Consider the following 16730-nt stretch of genomic DNA (forward strand, 5'->3'; position numbering starts at 1 on the left):
AAACACCCCCTCGTATAAGCGGGGATGAAAGAGTGGTGGCCAGTGACCCAGAACGAACAAAAGTCAAAGCTGGCTGGTTTGTATTCAGGGAAATTTGCACGAAATGCACGCACGAGATACGACTTTTCCTTCTATTTTCTCTTTTTGGGACTTTCATTTGCGTTAGCTCGGTTTGATATGAAAAACCGAAGAAAAGCCCTGCCATTTTGCACTGAGAAACTTTGGAAGTAGCGTTTGTTCTACTGCCAGTACTGGGTCTCGCTGTAGTACAATTACCCTCACTTACTTCCTAGTTTGCTTCCAAAGTAAGCTCTTTTTTCGTCCCATGCATGCGAAAATGAGGATGTACTTCCGATGTCGCTCAAAACTTTGGAAGTAGTCGCAAACTACCCTCAGTTACTTCCTCGCTTTTCTTCGAAGTAAGCCCTTCTTCCGGCCCATGCATACGAAAGTGAGCCAAATACTTCCGATGTCACTCAAAACTTCGGGAGTTGTCGCGTACTTCCCCCATAAGCATACGGGTCCAGGTTAGCGCATAATTTGCTCTTTGTGACGCTAAAATAATAATCTGGATATGGTTTTTGCAGATACGGAGAGAAGGAAGGAAAATAGCTGATTTGTTGTTGTAAAAGTTTGTTTGTGCAGGCCCACGTGCTCTATGAAATATAGAAGGGTGACATGTTTAAAGGTGGAGTGTGAAGGGTAGCGTGGCATGTTTAGTGCACCGTTGCTTTTTGTTGCAGCCTTCTTACCTACCTACCTATGTCTGCGGTGTTGCGGGTATGCGGTAGCAGTAGGTAGTCAAAAGCCTCTTTCCCGAGTTGTCCCAAAGCCGGTGTTATCCCGTTTTGCTAATGGTTCACAAATGATTTCTGGTGTAATTACGTACCGCATGTAATAAAAAACTGAATGAAACAAAAGTTTGAAGTCTTATCTTGGTTTCTGTGGTGATGGTTGTTTGTATTTGTTGAGCTAGAACAGATAACAACTCTCAAACCGAGGGCCCCGTGACCACCGGATGCCATTACGTCACGCTCTGTGGCATGTCAGGCCTGACAGTATGCTCACACAATCTCAGAGTGCTTCGCGTTGTTTCATCGGTTGACCTAGAAATGATAACCAATTAAAAGCTTTGTTTCTCAGCTTCATTTACATGTAACAGTAAACGGGATCGGACGTTGGCGAGAAAACGTGCAAAGCAAATGAAATATATGATATACATTTTTGGAAGTTTTGCGATTTACAATCGATTTCAAAAGGATATTATCAGAAAGAAGAAGTATTCGACTAATTAATGCGGTATTTTTCTTGCCTAAACGTTATTTGTACGCCGAGCACTTTACGGGAGAAAAACGTAAACAAAGCCGTCTGTGCAACCCAGTCACCCTGAGCCGTGATGGCCGAAGCTTGTTCACGGCCCTGTCGAGCGACTGAAGACATCGCTGATTCTCGGCCTCGTCCATGCGAATCATGGAATCTCAAAGCTCTTGTTGGTGAGTACAGTTCTTAAGAATCCTGATTCATATTGTTTTTATCAGTTATAAATAAAATCTGTGCGGATACATGCGAGTAATGCCGATCGCATGTGCAGAGATCGGTCGTCCATTGATGGTGTTCATGTGTGTAAAATGGTAGCTGTGGTTCTCAGCAGATTTAATTAAATGTACGTTTCAAAGGAAGGATTGTTGAATGGGCAACTTTGACTGGGCTTTTATATTCATGGTTTCTGAAGGTTTTGTGGTTGTAGCACCTAAATATAAGTGGAAAATCATGGAAAAAGCGAGGTCACGTGACCCGTGGCAAAATCAGCGGTTTTGTGTCGTCTGCTCGATGTCGTTTCAAGGTGTGCTTTGCATGCTGCAACGTTCTCCGGTATTTCGGGTTACAGTTGAGAATTGCCTTTGGCTTCCTTATAATGAAACGATACCATTACATCAGTTATCACTAACAAGAGGCGAAGCCTTCAAGGCTCCCGTAAGAAATCGACAAACAGTAACACAAACTCGATCACTCCGTCACACATACACACGCACACACACAGTAAGCATAGACACAGTGCAAGAGGGAGACGCTAGATCTAGATCTGTCTGTCTGTAGCCTACTCTGCCGTGTGCTGAAACCGAGTAAGTCCACTGACGCTACTTCCGAGAAAAACGACTTTTACTGTTTGATAAAATGTATCAAAAGTGATGATTATCTAGATCAAACCACCGAGATAATAAGATAAATAGCATTAATTTCCGTTTAAAACCCGATTTTCATAATAATGTGATGGATGGTTTTGGTTTTGTTGGGCAAATTGTGGACTTACTTGGTTTTACCACTTTACCCCCCAATATCAGATCTAACAAAAAATGCGCAGATCTAAGCAAGCGGACTAACTTGGTTTTATCAGAATATTTGGAAGAAGAAGTGCTGTCAAGAGAAATGACAAAACAGTGAAAATAACACTACGAATTTGCACAAGATGGAAAGATGGAAAGAGAGAGAGAGAGAGAGAGAGAGAGAGAGAGAGAGAGGGGGGGGGGGTGGGAGAGACTAGACAGGGAGTGAGAGAGAGTGAGAGAGAGAGGAGAGAATGAGAGAGAGGAGACACAGCAGGGGCGGGGGGGGGGGGGGGTGGAGGGAGTAGGATGGAGGGAGTGAGAGAAATAAAGGGAGGGAGGGAGATAGAGAGATGGAAAGAGGAGTGGAGAGAGGGAGAAAGAGAGGGAGGGTAAGGGGGGGGAGAGCTATGGAGGGAGAGATAAATGGGGAGGAAGAGGGAGGGATGGAAAGAAATAGTGGGATGGAGGGAGGGAGAGAGGAGGGAGGGAGCGAGAGAAGGGGAGGGAGGGAGATAGTGAGGGAGGACGAAGAGGGGGGGAGAGGAAGTGTGGGAGGGATGGAGGTAGGGAGAGAGAGAGGGGAGGGAGGGAGGGAGGGAAAGAGATAGTGGGATGGAGAGAGAGAGAGGAGGGAGGGAGTAAGAGAGGGGGAAGTGAAGTCAAGTACACAGAGTTCCACAAGTATATCCAGCTCATGATCCACAGGATGGACAAGCAAGTTGCAGAATATCCAGCCTATTCTTCAGCTTTTTACTGTTTTCTTTTCATATTAACAAACTTACATTTTTCTCTGACACTTCAAGGGTTAATTTTGTACGAATGAATTCAAAAATATCTGCGTATACCAGAGTAATTTGCAACTCTAGCTGAACTTTATATTCAAGAACAAAGAAATGTAAGGAAAGAATTCTGTGATAGCACGAGCAATATATATTGTATTAATTGCTGAATTTTTGTAAGTATTTTATTGATGCATTATTTCAGTTGGACGGCAGATTCCAGCACTCTCCTGGACCCTCCCTTTCTGGGCATTGATGGGGAATTCGAACTGCAAGGAGACAAAGCAGCCCTGAAGGACAGTATCTACAACTTTGCCAGTCAGCACATCGAAGCAGTCCAGTGTACTCTACGGCAGCTGATGCCAGACATGTGCAGTGTATTGCGCAGGCAATTGAATGACTTTCTGGAAGATGGTGTGTATAGTGGACAACCAGTTCTCTTCTCAGATGTCCTCAACCACTGCCCACTGACAAATCTGCTCGGTGAAAACATTTTCGGTGACCTGGGCTATGACATTAACAAGCGGCGCAATGCATCTGTCCACCAGAGGTTGTCAACAAATATGCTGAGCCACAACAGGACAACACTGTGGTTGAAGAAGAAACTGGAGACCCAGTCAATTAGCCATCTTCTTGCCTTCGCTCGAAGGAAAGGGAAGTCTTTGCGACATCACAACCGCCAACAAGAGAAAGCGGTGTTGCTGCGACTGAGGTAGAGGCTCCTGGAAAACAAAGCAAAAAAGGCGGCAAAGGAGGCCAGACAGGCAGCAACCAAAACCGAGCTAATACGAAAGCTGACGGCTGTTGGTGGCCCCTGTGTCATTGCAGAAGATGTTGATGCTCTGGTGATACGACTGAGAAAAGAAAAGAAATCAACCCTCTTGAACGCATTGAAGGACCAAATTCGATACCAGAAAACAGTATTGAATCAGAAGGGCTGCCTTCGACTCACTGGTAGCATTGAGGACCTGACAGCCAGCCTCAAGGCTCATCTGGGCGGCACTAATCTTCCAGCTCCAGATGAAAATTTTAAAATTTTTAAAAAAAGCCTTAAAAAATGAAAATTTTCAAACTTGTTTTATTTCTTTGTCTGTGTACATGTGTTTACAGATCTGTCGATGCTGATCATTTTGATGTAAAGTTCATGTTGGTCGGACAGTTAGAAGCTGAAATATATCCTTTTAAAGATTAGAAGTGTTTGAACGGTAAAATTGAACGATTTTCCCAAGTTTGGGTTCTTCAATTCAATTATTTCTTACCCGTAAATTTTGGAGAAAAAAATTGAGCTAAAAGTCTTAGATATGGAGAGGTAATCTGTTCAAAATTAGCTTCATATTTCTTGTTTTGGTTTCACAGTGAGGCTCCAAAGTTGACGATTTCTTATTCTTGAAAAAAGTGAGTTTAAAAGGCCTAAAATTGCACTTTTCAAATGTACATAACTACTAAACTAATTCACCTACAGAATGCAAATTTACATCACTGTGCTCAGAATAAAAAGATCTACAAGACCATGGAAGTTATAACCTTTAACTCTGGAGTTTGAAAAATCACTTTTGAGTACCTAGTAGCAGGGACTTCTGTATGCTGTAACCTGGTGTTCTGGTGGTTTGCTGTCGCTGTTGTTGTCCCATCATTCTACATTTCTTACCATTTACGGTAACTACGGGGAGGACCTTCAGCGACTGAGTGAGGCGCCTGATATCTCCACTATTCCCTGCTTTGTTCAACGCCAACCGGCACTACAGTCAACGGAGCAGTTGTGGAGATAGACTATTCACGGGTCACCCACTCAGTGGCAAAAAAATAAGTGTGCCATGTCATTGCACCCTGTATACCACCTAGTCATCTTTTATATTTATGATTTCATTTGAGTGGTGACAACGTGGGGTGTGTGACACCTGCATTTAATCAGCGCTTTTGCATAACCGGCTATATTTCCTATCTATACACGGGATCAGCATGTTATTATCATTTTCTAAACTTTAACTGGCATTTTTGTCAGTGACCTATTTTTACATTTTGAACGTAAAACATCTTTTGGAGTGAAGTCTCGAGGGAGGTGGCGAGATAGTATATAAACAGGCGTATGAAACTTATACTTTTGTTGATTCTATCTATTTGTATGACTGCGAGAGTGGATCGTGGTGTGGTTAGTTAGCAGTAACTAACCGTTAATAATCACCTTCTGTGATATATTGAAACGTGACAGGTGGAAAAAGAGTGGGCAGCTGACACAGCCCCCTGCCCCAAATGTGGCAGAGGAGGGGTATGTAACATAGCCTGGAAAGGTCGTACGTCCCGCCCCAGCTGTGAATGAGCGAAAGAAATGCCAGGCAGGCGGGAGCCCGCAGACTGGCTGTGCTCAAGTTGTAACCCCTCCCCTAAAGGGAGGGACGTGGGTCTGTCAGCAAACTGATCCTCACCACGCGAACCCGTAAGAGCACACTTACCGTACCCCCCCAATCCCCCTTCCCATAGGTAGGGGGGCTGCATGTCCGACTCAGCTACGCTAAAAGCAAGGTGAGCGGTCAGAGGCAGGCAGGGAGCAAGCCTCCCCAATCCCCCCTCCCGTAGGTAGGGGGGCTGCATGTCCAACTCAGCTACGAGAGGTTCTTTCTTTCTTTATTTGGTGTTTAACGTCGTTTTCAACCACGAAGGTTATATCGCGATGGGGAAAGGGGGGAGATGGGATAGAGCCACTTGTCAATTGTTTCTTGTTCACAAAAGCACTTATCAAAAATTTGCTCCAGGGGCTTGCAACGTAGTACAATGTATTACCTTATTGGGAGAATGCAAGTTTCCAGTACAAAACATTTCTTACATACTGCTTGACTAAAATCTTTACAAAAATTGACTATATTCTATACTTGGGAAATTGGTTGAATCGTCTCAAACAGACGTCTTTAAAAATCAAAATAAAGAAAAATCTTTGTCCTAAAAATTGCAAATTTTATCAAAACAAATCACAATAACACTTCTAACTTTCAGATGGAAAAAAAAAGAAGTTGTTATTTTGTGAAAATAACAGTGTTTCAAACTGCAGGTGAGTGTGTTACAGACAACGAAAAACCAGTGGTTCTTACCTTGGCCGTTATCTTCGATGGACTGGGTGGCCGAGTGGTAACGCACTTGCACTCGGAAGCGAGAGGTTGCGAGTTCGACCCTGGGTCAGGGCGTTAGCAATTTTCTCCCCCCTTTCCTAACCTAGGTGGTGGGTTCAAGTGCTAGTCTTTCGGATGAGACGAAAAACCGAGGTCCCTTCGTGTACACTACATTGGGGTGTGCACGTTAAAGATCCCACGATTGACAAAAGGGTCTTTCCTGGCAAAATTGTATAGGCATAGATAAAAATGTCCACCAAAATACCCGTGTGACTTGGAATAATAGGCCGTGAAAAGTAGGATATGCGCCGAAATGGCTGCGATCTGCTGGCCGATGTGAATGCGTGATGTATTGTGTAAAAAAAAATCCATCTCACACGGCATAAATAAATCTCTGCGCCTTGAATATGTGCGCGATATAAATTGCATAAAAAAAAATTTTTTTTAAAAATCCCTGCGCTTACAACTGTACCCACGGAATACGCGCGATATAAGCCTCATATTGATTGATTGATTGATGTCCTCCATGCCACACTGAGTTCTGAGTTCGAGACAGTGAATGCAACTTTGTAGCAGACGATAGAACAGTTGTTTCCACCGGAGGAAGTCAGGAACATGTCGATAAATAACTTTGATTTACGTTGTTACTTTTTGCGGTAACACGATAGTACACAACAACGAACTTAAGACTTATTTTCATTGCTTTGTCTTCTGTGTTTGTGCATTTTTTTTTTTTTAGATTGTTCTTTCTTGTCCAAGTTTATCGCTTAGTTCAACGTCTGTAATCATTATTAAAAGCGCGGCAAAAGCCAAAACTGCCTACGTGACTCCTAACACAAAAAGTAACACACTGGCCGTTGGATCTAAACTTGATCTCAGCCGACTGTTGGGGTGAGGCACTGGTTATCGTGCAGTATGTAAACAATAACCAACACCTTCTCTTTCCATCTCCATCAAATTCTTATCCAAGCAGTGTGTGTAGGACGCGCAAATACGACGTTTCGACACCAAGTAAAAACGTGTCCCAACTTCCGGCCTGAAAATCGACGTAAATTCACTGTACTATTGCGCCTTGCTCGAAAACAAAGTCATCAAACCTTTCGGTTTCTACCAGAATAGTAACTTTATTCATATCTGCACCCAGTGTCAGTACTTTCAAAGGTAGAATAAACCATAACTGAGCGTGTGGGACGTTTGAATGGGGTAAGGGTGGAGTTCGACGCCATTTCTGAGCCGTGACCAAATAGGGCTAGAAGCCTTATCCCCTTCCTGCCTCGCACTAAGTTACTGCTTGCTATCGGCCATCTTGGAAAAGCTAAATGGCCAAAAACCGTAGCCCACCAGAAAAGTACATTTCTGAAGCGGCTGTAAAAACAAGCAGCTAACAACAATTCAATTCAATAAAAAGGACAGATCTCACCAAATGAATGTCGAACAGGTAAAGGCCCCCACAAGCCCGTATCGTCTCAAAGACGAGGGCTAGTGAAGGCCAAGTGAGCAGTCGAATTCAGCACATCTTACGTGCGTCGTCGAAAGTCGAGAATGATTATTCCCGATGCCGGCGCTCACGTGGTGCGCGGGGGGTTATGGGTAACCAAGTGGGGTCAGGTCATAGCAACGGCTATGGCGTCTGTTTTTTAGCTTGGTTACCACCCTTACAAGGGCAGGTAATTTGAGTAGTGTTTCGACATCTAGCATGTGAGATTGAAGTCAATGCATTTATGAGAATTGCGGTAAGAATATGTAATTTAATCCTACTTGTCATAAAAGAGGAGATATGAGCTTCACACGCCTGAACACTTAAGCATTGTATGATGGGGACACGTCTCAACCAAATATTTGACGTCAGAATAATTAATAGTAAGCAATTTAGAATGCCTTAACAGCTTTTTGTTTGTTTGTTTGTTTATTTGTTGCTTAACGTCCAGCCGACTACGCAGAGCCATATTAGGACGAGGAAGGGGGGGATGAAGGGGGCCACTTGTCAAGCGATTCCTGTTTACAAATGCACTAACCCATTACTTGTGTCCCAGCAGGCTTTAGTAAAACTAAATTAATACCTACTGGAAGATTACTAGTTTCCAGTATGTTAAAATAGGCTTAACCTAACCCTTAACAGCTAATGATACATTTATTCAGCAAGCCTGGGTGTGTACACTACATAGTTAGATTATATTTTTAAATTTTGTTTCAGCTGTTTTCGCTTGGGTTTAACGCCTTGATTAAAAACCGCTTAGTTCCACTGAAATTCCTGAAACTGATAGGGCAACAATTTACCCTGGCTGCTGTGAGTGATCAGAAATTATCTCTTGTTTGAACAAATTCTTGGTTGGTGACTGACCACTTCTGATTGAATTGATCAGGGCTGGCCCCCCCCCCCCCCCTCTCCCCCCCTCTCCCCCCCTCCCCCCCCCCCCCCAACCATGATGTGTGTGGGAAGGCCAGCCAGGAGCTATGCTGGCCACTGGGGGTTAAAATAATGAACACACGAAAAAACCCAGGGGGGGGACACCCTCTCAGGTCACCGGGCTTATAGGTTTAAGAACTCTGAGATCCCCTTCTGCCACCTTTTCTGTACATCCACTTCACCGAATCTTGCTTTTTACCTGATCCTGAATCCCTTCTTTTTCAAAAAGCCAGGCATGTTTTTCTTGGCGTCTGCGTTCGTTGTCTTCCAGGATCTCTGCAAATGATGCATTGTCTTCACTTGTGTGTCTGGCAAGAAAATTGTCTAATCCAAGAGCTCCTTCTGTGACATCTGAAACACAGTAACATCAGACTGAATATTGATAAGGTGTTAAACAGTCAAACCTGTCTATAATGCCCACTCATGGGACCGACCAAAAGTGGTCATATAGACATGTGGTGGTCATGGACAAGATCCCCTTATGACAAACCTCCAAGCTCACTTTGATGCTCCTGTATACAAACAAAAAAAGTCGCATGAAGCAATATAAAAACATTTATCCTGCATACGTGAGAGACCACTCATGAGATAACAATATCGTTCAACCCACACGTGTGTATATCATGTAAATGAGCTCGTGTTAAACTAGTCTTGCAGGGACCTGCTTTTCCACTGCTTATGATGCAAAAGTCACCAAGACAAACATCATTATGGAAACACTTTTGCGCATGCTGTTTTCCACAGAAGCGTTTTTAGAACTATCTAAAGTGTCGTTTCTTTGCTTTACTTTACTTTATTTGGTGTTTAACGTCATTTTCAACCACGAAGGTTATATCGCGACGGGGAATAGAGCCACTTGTTAATTGTTTCTTGTTCACAAAAGCACTAATAAAAAAATTGCTCCAGGGGCTTGCAACGTAGTACAGGGTGACCCAAAAAAAAGAGTACCCCAAAAAAACGTCTTAAATTGAACAAAAATAAAGCAATCTTCATAAAATTTATTTACACACACAAGTAGCCTCTGCATGATTTGCACAGAAAATTTTTAGCGTTCTAGCTTGTCTTTCAGGAAAGTTATGCTCATTCTACAGAACATGCTCCAAATGGCCTCCCCCGGATTTAAATCCCCCAGATTTCTATCTTTGGGGGTTCCTGAAAGACAACGTCTACAGGAACAACCCACAGACAATCACAGAACTCAAGAGAGCCATCACAACAACCATTCGCGGAATCTCGCAACAGGAGTGTGTGCGGGTGATTGATAACTTTGCGCGGCGAGTTCAAGTTTGCCTGCAGCGGCGCGGAGGCCATTTGGAGCATGTTCTGTAGAATGAGCATAACTTTCCTGAAAGACAAGCTAGAACGCTAAAATTTTCTGTGCAAATCATGCAGAGGCTACTTGTGTGTGTAAATAAATTTTATGAAGATTGTTTTATTTTTGTTCAATTTATGACGTTTTGTTTGGCAGGGATCGCGCTAGCTTTTTAAATAACGCGTAAGTCATACGCAACGAAACGAGAAAAAAACGCGTCACGGACCAATATTTTTGCGTACTACGAAAACACGTACAGACACAAACAAAACACGCACGAAAGACTTAAAGACACTCCTTACCTAAATACGGCGAGTTTTCCTGTCGAACTCCGCGCACGCCTGTCGAATAACACCCCTGCTGTCTCCAACCTTCGGGCCTTGCGAGTTTGTTTCCCGCTCTAATACGACTAGACACACTTTCCGCCTTTTGGAAGCGCGAGATGGGAGAGCAGCTAATGTCTGTTTCATTATCCGACAAGACATTATCTGGTAATACCCTCGTTACGTTCGTTTGCGATACTTCGATGCAAAAAGAAACGGACTTTAGTTTTGACGCGCAGATTTCATGTGTGTCGTCACTTCTTGAGCCCTATAGTCAGTTTCAGGATCGGGTGATTATTAAGTCAGAACAAAAGCGCTACGTGAAGACAAGAAAAAGTTACAATATTTTTGCGTATGGCTTACGCGGCGCGGCGAAAAAAACGCGTCAGCGACTTTTAAAATGCGTCAAATACGCAAAAATCGTGCGTAAACGCGATCCCTGGTTTGGGTACTCTTTTTTTTGGGTCACCCTGTACAATATATTACCTTACTGGGAGAATGCAAGTTTCCAGTACAAAGGACTTAACATTTCTTACATACTGCTTGACTAAAATCTTTACAAACATTGACTATATTCTATACAAGTGTGAGCTTGTGGCTGAACGACAGTTACGGTACACATGTACTTTTGCGCATCCGTTTGAACTCGTGAACTCGTGGTACCTCTGTGCTATCGAGGATTCAAACCTGTACTATCGGGGATCCACTAATGTTTCCGAGACTGTGTTTTGTCTGTATTGAAATGGTCTGGCGGAAGAGCCGATCCTTTAATTTGCATAGGTAAAATGATCGCTTTTCGGTAAAATTCAACCCCTCCGAGTTGAATTTGCTTTAACCTTGTGACGTAGGCACGCGGGATGTTGTGGGTTGGGGCATTTACTTTTCGCTGGTGTTTCGAACAGAACAGACGTATTCAGTGAGCGGTCGCGTGGCAGGTTTGCTACGAGCAGAAAGGGAACAGTAATGTGACTTTTCTGAGACGGGTATGTTATTCATATGCTATTCTTTTTATATAATGGGTAAAACAGCGTTAAAGTATGCGGGTTGTGACCTGCTTTGGGAGGATTAATTTGAATGTTCAAGTAGATTATTTTGTGAGTTGAATGTTCGGAAAAACTTTTGTTTATTGAATGTTTTAGAAAATCGTTTGAGAGAACTGTATTGTAGGCATGTTATTTGGAAGGAATGATGTGTTTTGTTGTTGTTAAAGGATTTAGTTTGTGGTGGTTGAAATTGTTGAGTTGTTTATGTATGCTTATGACGTGCATTCTGTGATTTACAGAATGGCGGAATGTGCGACGGGGTTTTGTTAGGTTAGGTTTCGTTAGAGGGGTGCAGTTAGATTTCGTTAGAGGGGTGCAGTTAGATTTCGTTAGAGGGGTGCAGTTAGATTTCATTAGAGGGGTGCAGTTAGATTTCGTGAGAGGGGTGCAGTTAGATTTCGTTAGAGGGGTGCAGTTAGATTTCGTTAGAGGGGTGCAGTTAGGTTTCGCTACAGGGGTTCAGTTAGGTTTTGTTAGATTGTTTTTTGGGGGAATAGTGAATATCCATGGTGCAAGGGACAGACGGAAGGGCAGGGCCCTGAACTGATAAGCTTTGTCTCCCCATCGGAAACGCAGCCACTTTCTGTCCATGTGGTGAATGAGGATATGAAAATACGCGTCCGTTAAGTCTATAGACGTGACCCAATCGCCTGGGCGAAGGGCGTCCCTAACCGTCGCTGGAGTTTCCATCGTGAATCTGATCTCTCTCAGAAAAGCATTCAGGGAGGATAGGTCCAGATGCCTTGGGGACCACGAAAATTCGACCATAAAAGCCCGGGGAGGAATGATCGATCACTTCTTCCACAGCTTGTTTCTGCAATAACCCCAGAATCTCGGCGTTGATAACCGTGTCTGATTCTTTGTTGGCAGGAAATGAAAACTTGGGTAGAACTCTGGTAAGAGGCGCTTTGCCCTCTCGCCAGAGCAGCCGGAACCCCGATCTGATTATCCCTACGATCCATTGACTGGGTACATTCTGTATCCAGTAACAGAGAGCTCGAGACGGGCCGCCAGCCACCACAGGGATGGAGGCTGTAGGGATAAGCTGATCGGGGATGCATCATTGGGGGTTGGGCTTGCGCCCCGTCCCCCGAGACTTGCCGAAGGAGGGCTTCTTATTTGGATAAGGAGCACTCCTTCCGCGGCCTCTAGCAGAACCAGAATGTTTGGAGCCGCCTCTAGCCGAAGAGGCCGTGGGGGCAGACAAACCGGATTGTTTGGTATTAGGTTGACTAGCAGAGCGTTGCGTAAACTTTGCAAACTCCAAGTCTCTCGCTTCCAGTGTCTCTTTGTGCAGTGCATCAAGTGACAAAGGACCCAGAAGAGCATCCTCTGTAAACGGAGAGATGCGCAGAGAGTCAATCGTTCTACGATCGTGCAGTCGAGACTCAGAGGAAATTATCTCTCCGGGTCAAGACTGCGTGAGCAAAGAGCCTGGCCGAGGACGACATTTGTTGTGCTGACACCTTCGCCAGCGCAGACAAAAGAGAGGCCACATCCTGTTCGCTTGCGTTGTTTCTGAACTCAAAAGGTTCAAGAGAAGAGGTGAGCGAACGAGACAGAGATCGCAACAAAGTCTCAGACAGAGACGCAAGTTCAAGCGATGACCTTCCTGTTTCCTCCAATCCAAGCAGGAAAAAAGGATCAAACCGAAGAGACTCAATCGCCGGAGTCACCGGAAGTGTTGCTCTTGGCAATGCGAAAGTCTGAATCAAACCTCGAGAGTTGTGTCTTAAAACCAATTTCTTGTGAGAAGAGTGGCGAAACACAGAGGCCTGTTGTTCCGTGGCAAGCAAAGGAACTGGCCGGAGAGGCATGCTACTACCCTGAAGTGGGTTAGCAGCTAACACCTTCGCCATCTCGTAGGCTACCGACGGGGATTCGCAAAATCAAAAACCCGGGGAAGCAGGCTGCGATGGCATGAAATCATCGATCGCTGTCTTCGGTGGAGCGGTAGCATCAACTGCTGCGACCACTCCTTCCAGAAAGTATCTCGAAGTCACCTCCGCTGCTAAAGCAATGGAAAGGTTAAACTTCGCCGGTAACCGGAAACTTTCCTCTTCGTCCAGAACGGAAGTAGCACTTCCGTAAACCGAAGAAGCATCTTGCGTGGCAGCGCAGTGTTCCGGTAGGAAACCGTGTCCAGTACGGCAATCGTCACTGTCAACGGAAACCGGAAAAGAGTGAGGGCGTCCACCGGAAGTGTAAGCCTCTCTGTGCATCTGGTCAATGCCTTCTTCATGTTCCGCAAGCGAAAGTGAAGATGCCTGTGCAGTCGAAGAAACGTGATGCGGTTCACGATCTTGACGCACTCCCCTTGGGGATGGCAAGTAATGCCCTAGAGTCGGAAGGAAGTTCCCGCTGTAGGCGCACTTGAGTCACGTTCACCACCCACTGCCGCGGAACGGCAGCTGGCTACTTGTGCTCGACCAGCCATACCTTGTCGGTTAGGGAAACCGGAAGACAGGTCCTTGCACGGTAACAGCAACTCGTTAAGACCAGAAGTCGGAACACCATCTGGAACGTCGGCCGACGGAACAGTGGCAGATGGAAATCGCATACGTGACAACGACTCAACACCGACAACCCTAGAGGGAAGGTTGGAAGAAAGGAGACTGGAAGCTTGCCGTTCCTCCACAAAAATGTCCTTCAACTGACCCGCAAAAGTCTGAAAATTTTCTAACATCTGTCTAAAGGAGCGTTGCTAGCAGAAATTCTTTTAAGTTCAGGAGGTGGAGAAACCACCGGTGAAAGAGTAGGCGAATCAATGACTACGTTAATTGTAGCTGAAGTGGCTGGGTCAACAACTTGCACAGTAGGCTTAAGTTTAGGCTTCTTTGCGTCTTTATCAGACACGTTGACTACCGGAAAAGTTCTAGAAATACAACTTCTAAAACCGAAATTTCCTAGCCTAGAAACAAAAGCAGGAAAGATCTCACCCGTGAGTAAGGACGAAGAGAAAACCAGGGAAAATTCAGCCAACCAAGGCTGAAAAGGGCAACAAAAGCCCGGAGCGTGAGTCCAAGTACGTCTGAGCAGCTCAGGCGTTGGAAGAGAAGTGACAGCAATATGGCGGCAGCGTGTCACGTGGCTTCAAGGGGAGCTTACCCTTATAGATCACGTGGTCTGGTGACCATGGTTACGTGATGTTTTTTGGGGGGAGTAGCTTCCCTCAGTGTAACCAGGGAAGCATGTTCAACGTTTTAGCACTTAACTAAAGTAAAATGCTATTTATGAGATTTGGAGTAAGTAATATGTAATTTAATGGTTGGTTATGGAGTGTGAGACTTGCAGTTTTACTTCCTGTCAATGCCTCGACCGAACATGGTTTTGGACGGTTACGTACTTTGCCGCTCCATATAAGGGACACCAACAAGTTTCTTTTAACTTTTTGTGCACTTATAGTTTTATCACACCTTATTATATTGCACATGAAGTTTTCAACGATTTTCTGTGAACTTTTTTTTTCAATGACTATGTGATAATGTCACGCTTTTGGACCATGACTCTGAGAATTACCCCTCAAGCAATCGCAGTCGTAAGGCGTTCGTAACATTTTATGGATTGGCAAGAAATGGTCCAAACATTCTTTACAAATTCGTTATCCATGCACATTGTTCGTGAGGAATTTGCAACCATTCGCAAAATGTACGGATAATTTGTAAGGACAAGACCTAACGAATGGTTGCGAATGCCTTGCGAGCACTACGAATACATTGCAATGATTACACATGGCTTCCAAATACTTACGAGTATGTTGCTAAAAAGTGAAGAATATGCCTTCCTTGTGAATTTTACGAGCATGTTGCTAATGTTCGCAACAACGAACAAATGGTGACGAGTGTCTTGCGACTATATCCCGATCATTGCGATTTATTGCTGAGTTCTACTCGCAAGGGCACTGTGAGAGCACCGTAAACTTTCCCTTCAAGGTACATTCCTTCTCGTGTAAGTGACTCTGTATGCAAAAAGCAGTACCTTCAAAGTTGGCCTTCCAGGACCTATCAAGTACATTGTAGTCTAGAAAGTGCTAAGAGAAAACATTAATTCTATACTGTTCAAAAAAAGAAACGCATAGCTTGTAATATTTGGTTAATTTAGTTATATGGCTACAAGGATATCCACCAAACTGCAGAAAATGTTTATCTGGTCGTCGACCTTTCGTCCATTGCCACAAGTGAGCTCTGCACGTGACGCATGCGTTATCAGTGGCTACAATGTCAAAATTGCTCATTTGGCATGACCACTCGTCATGCTTCAGTGTAATCTCGTGAAACTCGGGGAATATTGAGCTCTCACCATGTCTTCCAAAACCCATAAAAGCGGATTGTTCGCCACAAAGAAATCAGACGACAATTCAGCGACGAAAGATGGCCCGATTGAGCAGAGAAGACCGCCAAATTGCATTGGGTCGTTTACAAGCAGGCCAAAGTCAAAGTGCAATCGCCAGGCACTTCCACGTGTCCCAGAGCACCATCAGTAGACTGTGGGTCAGGTTTCAAGCCACTGGCTCCGTTGCTGACTTGCCACGAGCGGGAAGACCAAGGGCGACAACTGCTGCTCACGACCGCTTCATACGGCTCCGCCACCTCCGGAATCGTTTCCTGTCGGCCTCATCTTCTGTCCAGGCTCTCCCCGGGCCACACCGATTATCGGACCAGACCGTGCGGAACCGCCTGCATGAAGCTGGTTTGAGAGCTCGCAGACCTCACAGAGGAGCTGTCCTCACCCGCCGCCATCGCCAGAACCGAGTGCAGTGGGGCAACCAGCACCTTCGCTGGACCGTCCGGAATCACTGGAGACACGTGTGGTTCAGCGACGAGTCCTACTTCCTGCTCCAGCGACATGATGGTCGGAGGAGGGTCTACCGGAGAGTAAACGAACGTTACGCGCCCAACTGTGTGGATGAGGCACCCGTTCATGGTGGTGGAGGCGTCATGGTGTGGGGGGCGATCAATACCGCTGGAAGGAGCACCCTGGTGCACGTCCAAGGGCGCATAACTGCCCAGCGATACGTGGAGGAAATTCTGCGCCCACACGCCCTTCCTCTTCTGGCTGACCAGGATGCCATATTCCAGCAGGACAACGCTCGCCCGCACACAGCACGACTCACCACCCAGTTCCTCACCGACCACCATGTCCAGGTGCTTCCCTGGCCATCCATGTCGCCAGACATGAACCCGATAGAACACCTCTGGGATGAATTGGACAGACGTGTGCGCAGGCGAGAAGAAGCGCCGGCAAATCACCGCGATCTATTGCAGGCACTTCAGGAGGAGTGGGACACCATCCCACAGCAAGATATCCGGCATCTGATCCAGTCCATGCCCAGAAGGTGCCGGGCAGTTGTTGCTGCTCAAGGCAGTCACACCCCCTACTGACTTGACAGCCTCGGCACCCAATCGTATTGATTGACTGATTGATTTGAAGATGCAAAT

General features: G+C 45.2%; 1 protein-coding gene across 2 annotated transcripts in view; it reads right to left on the reverse strand.

The window, feature by feature from the left end:
• Positions 1 to 16730, reverse strand: part of LOC138977055 (splicing factor ESS-2 homolog) — a 123190-nt gene that overhangs the window by 95258 nt on the left and 11202 nt on the right. For both annotated transcript variants that reach the window (XM_070349967.1, XM_070349968.1), the window contains exon 4: positions 8814 to 8965. In XM_070349967.1, the coding sequence (XP_070206068.1) occupies positions 8814 to 8965 (152 nt within the window). The remainder of the gene's footprint in view (positions 1 to 8813; positions 8966 to 16730) is intronic.

Source organism: Littorina saxatilis, linkage group LG9 (assembly GCF_037325665.1).
Source record: "Littorina saxatilis isolate snail1 linkage group LG9, US_GU_Lsax_2.0, whole genome shotgun sequence".
Taxonomy (NCBI): Eukaryota; Metazoa; Mollusca; class Gastropoda; order Littorinimorpha; family Littorinidae; genus Littorina; species Littorina saxatilis.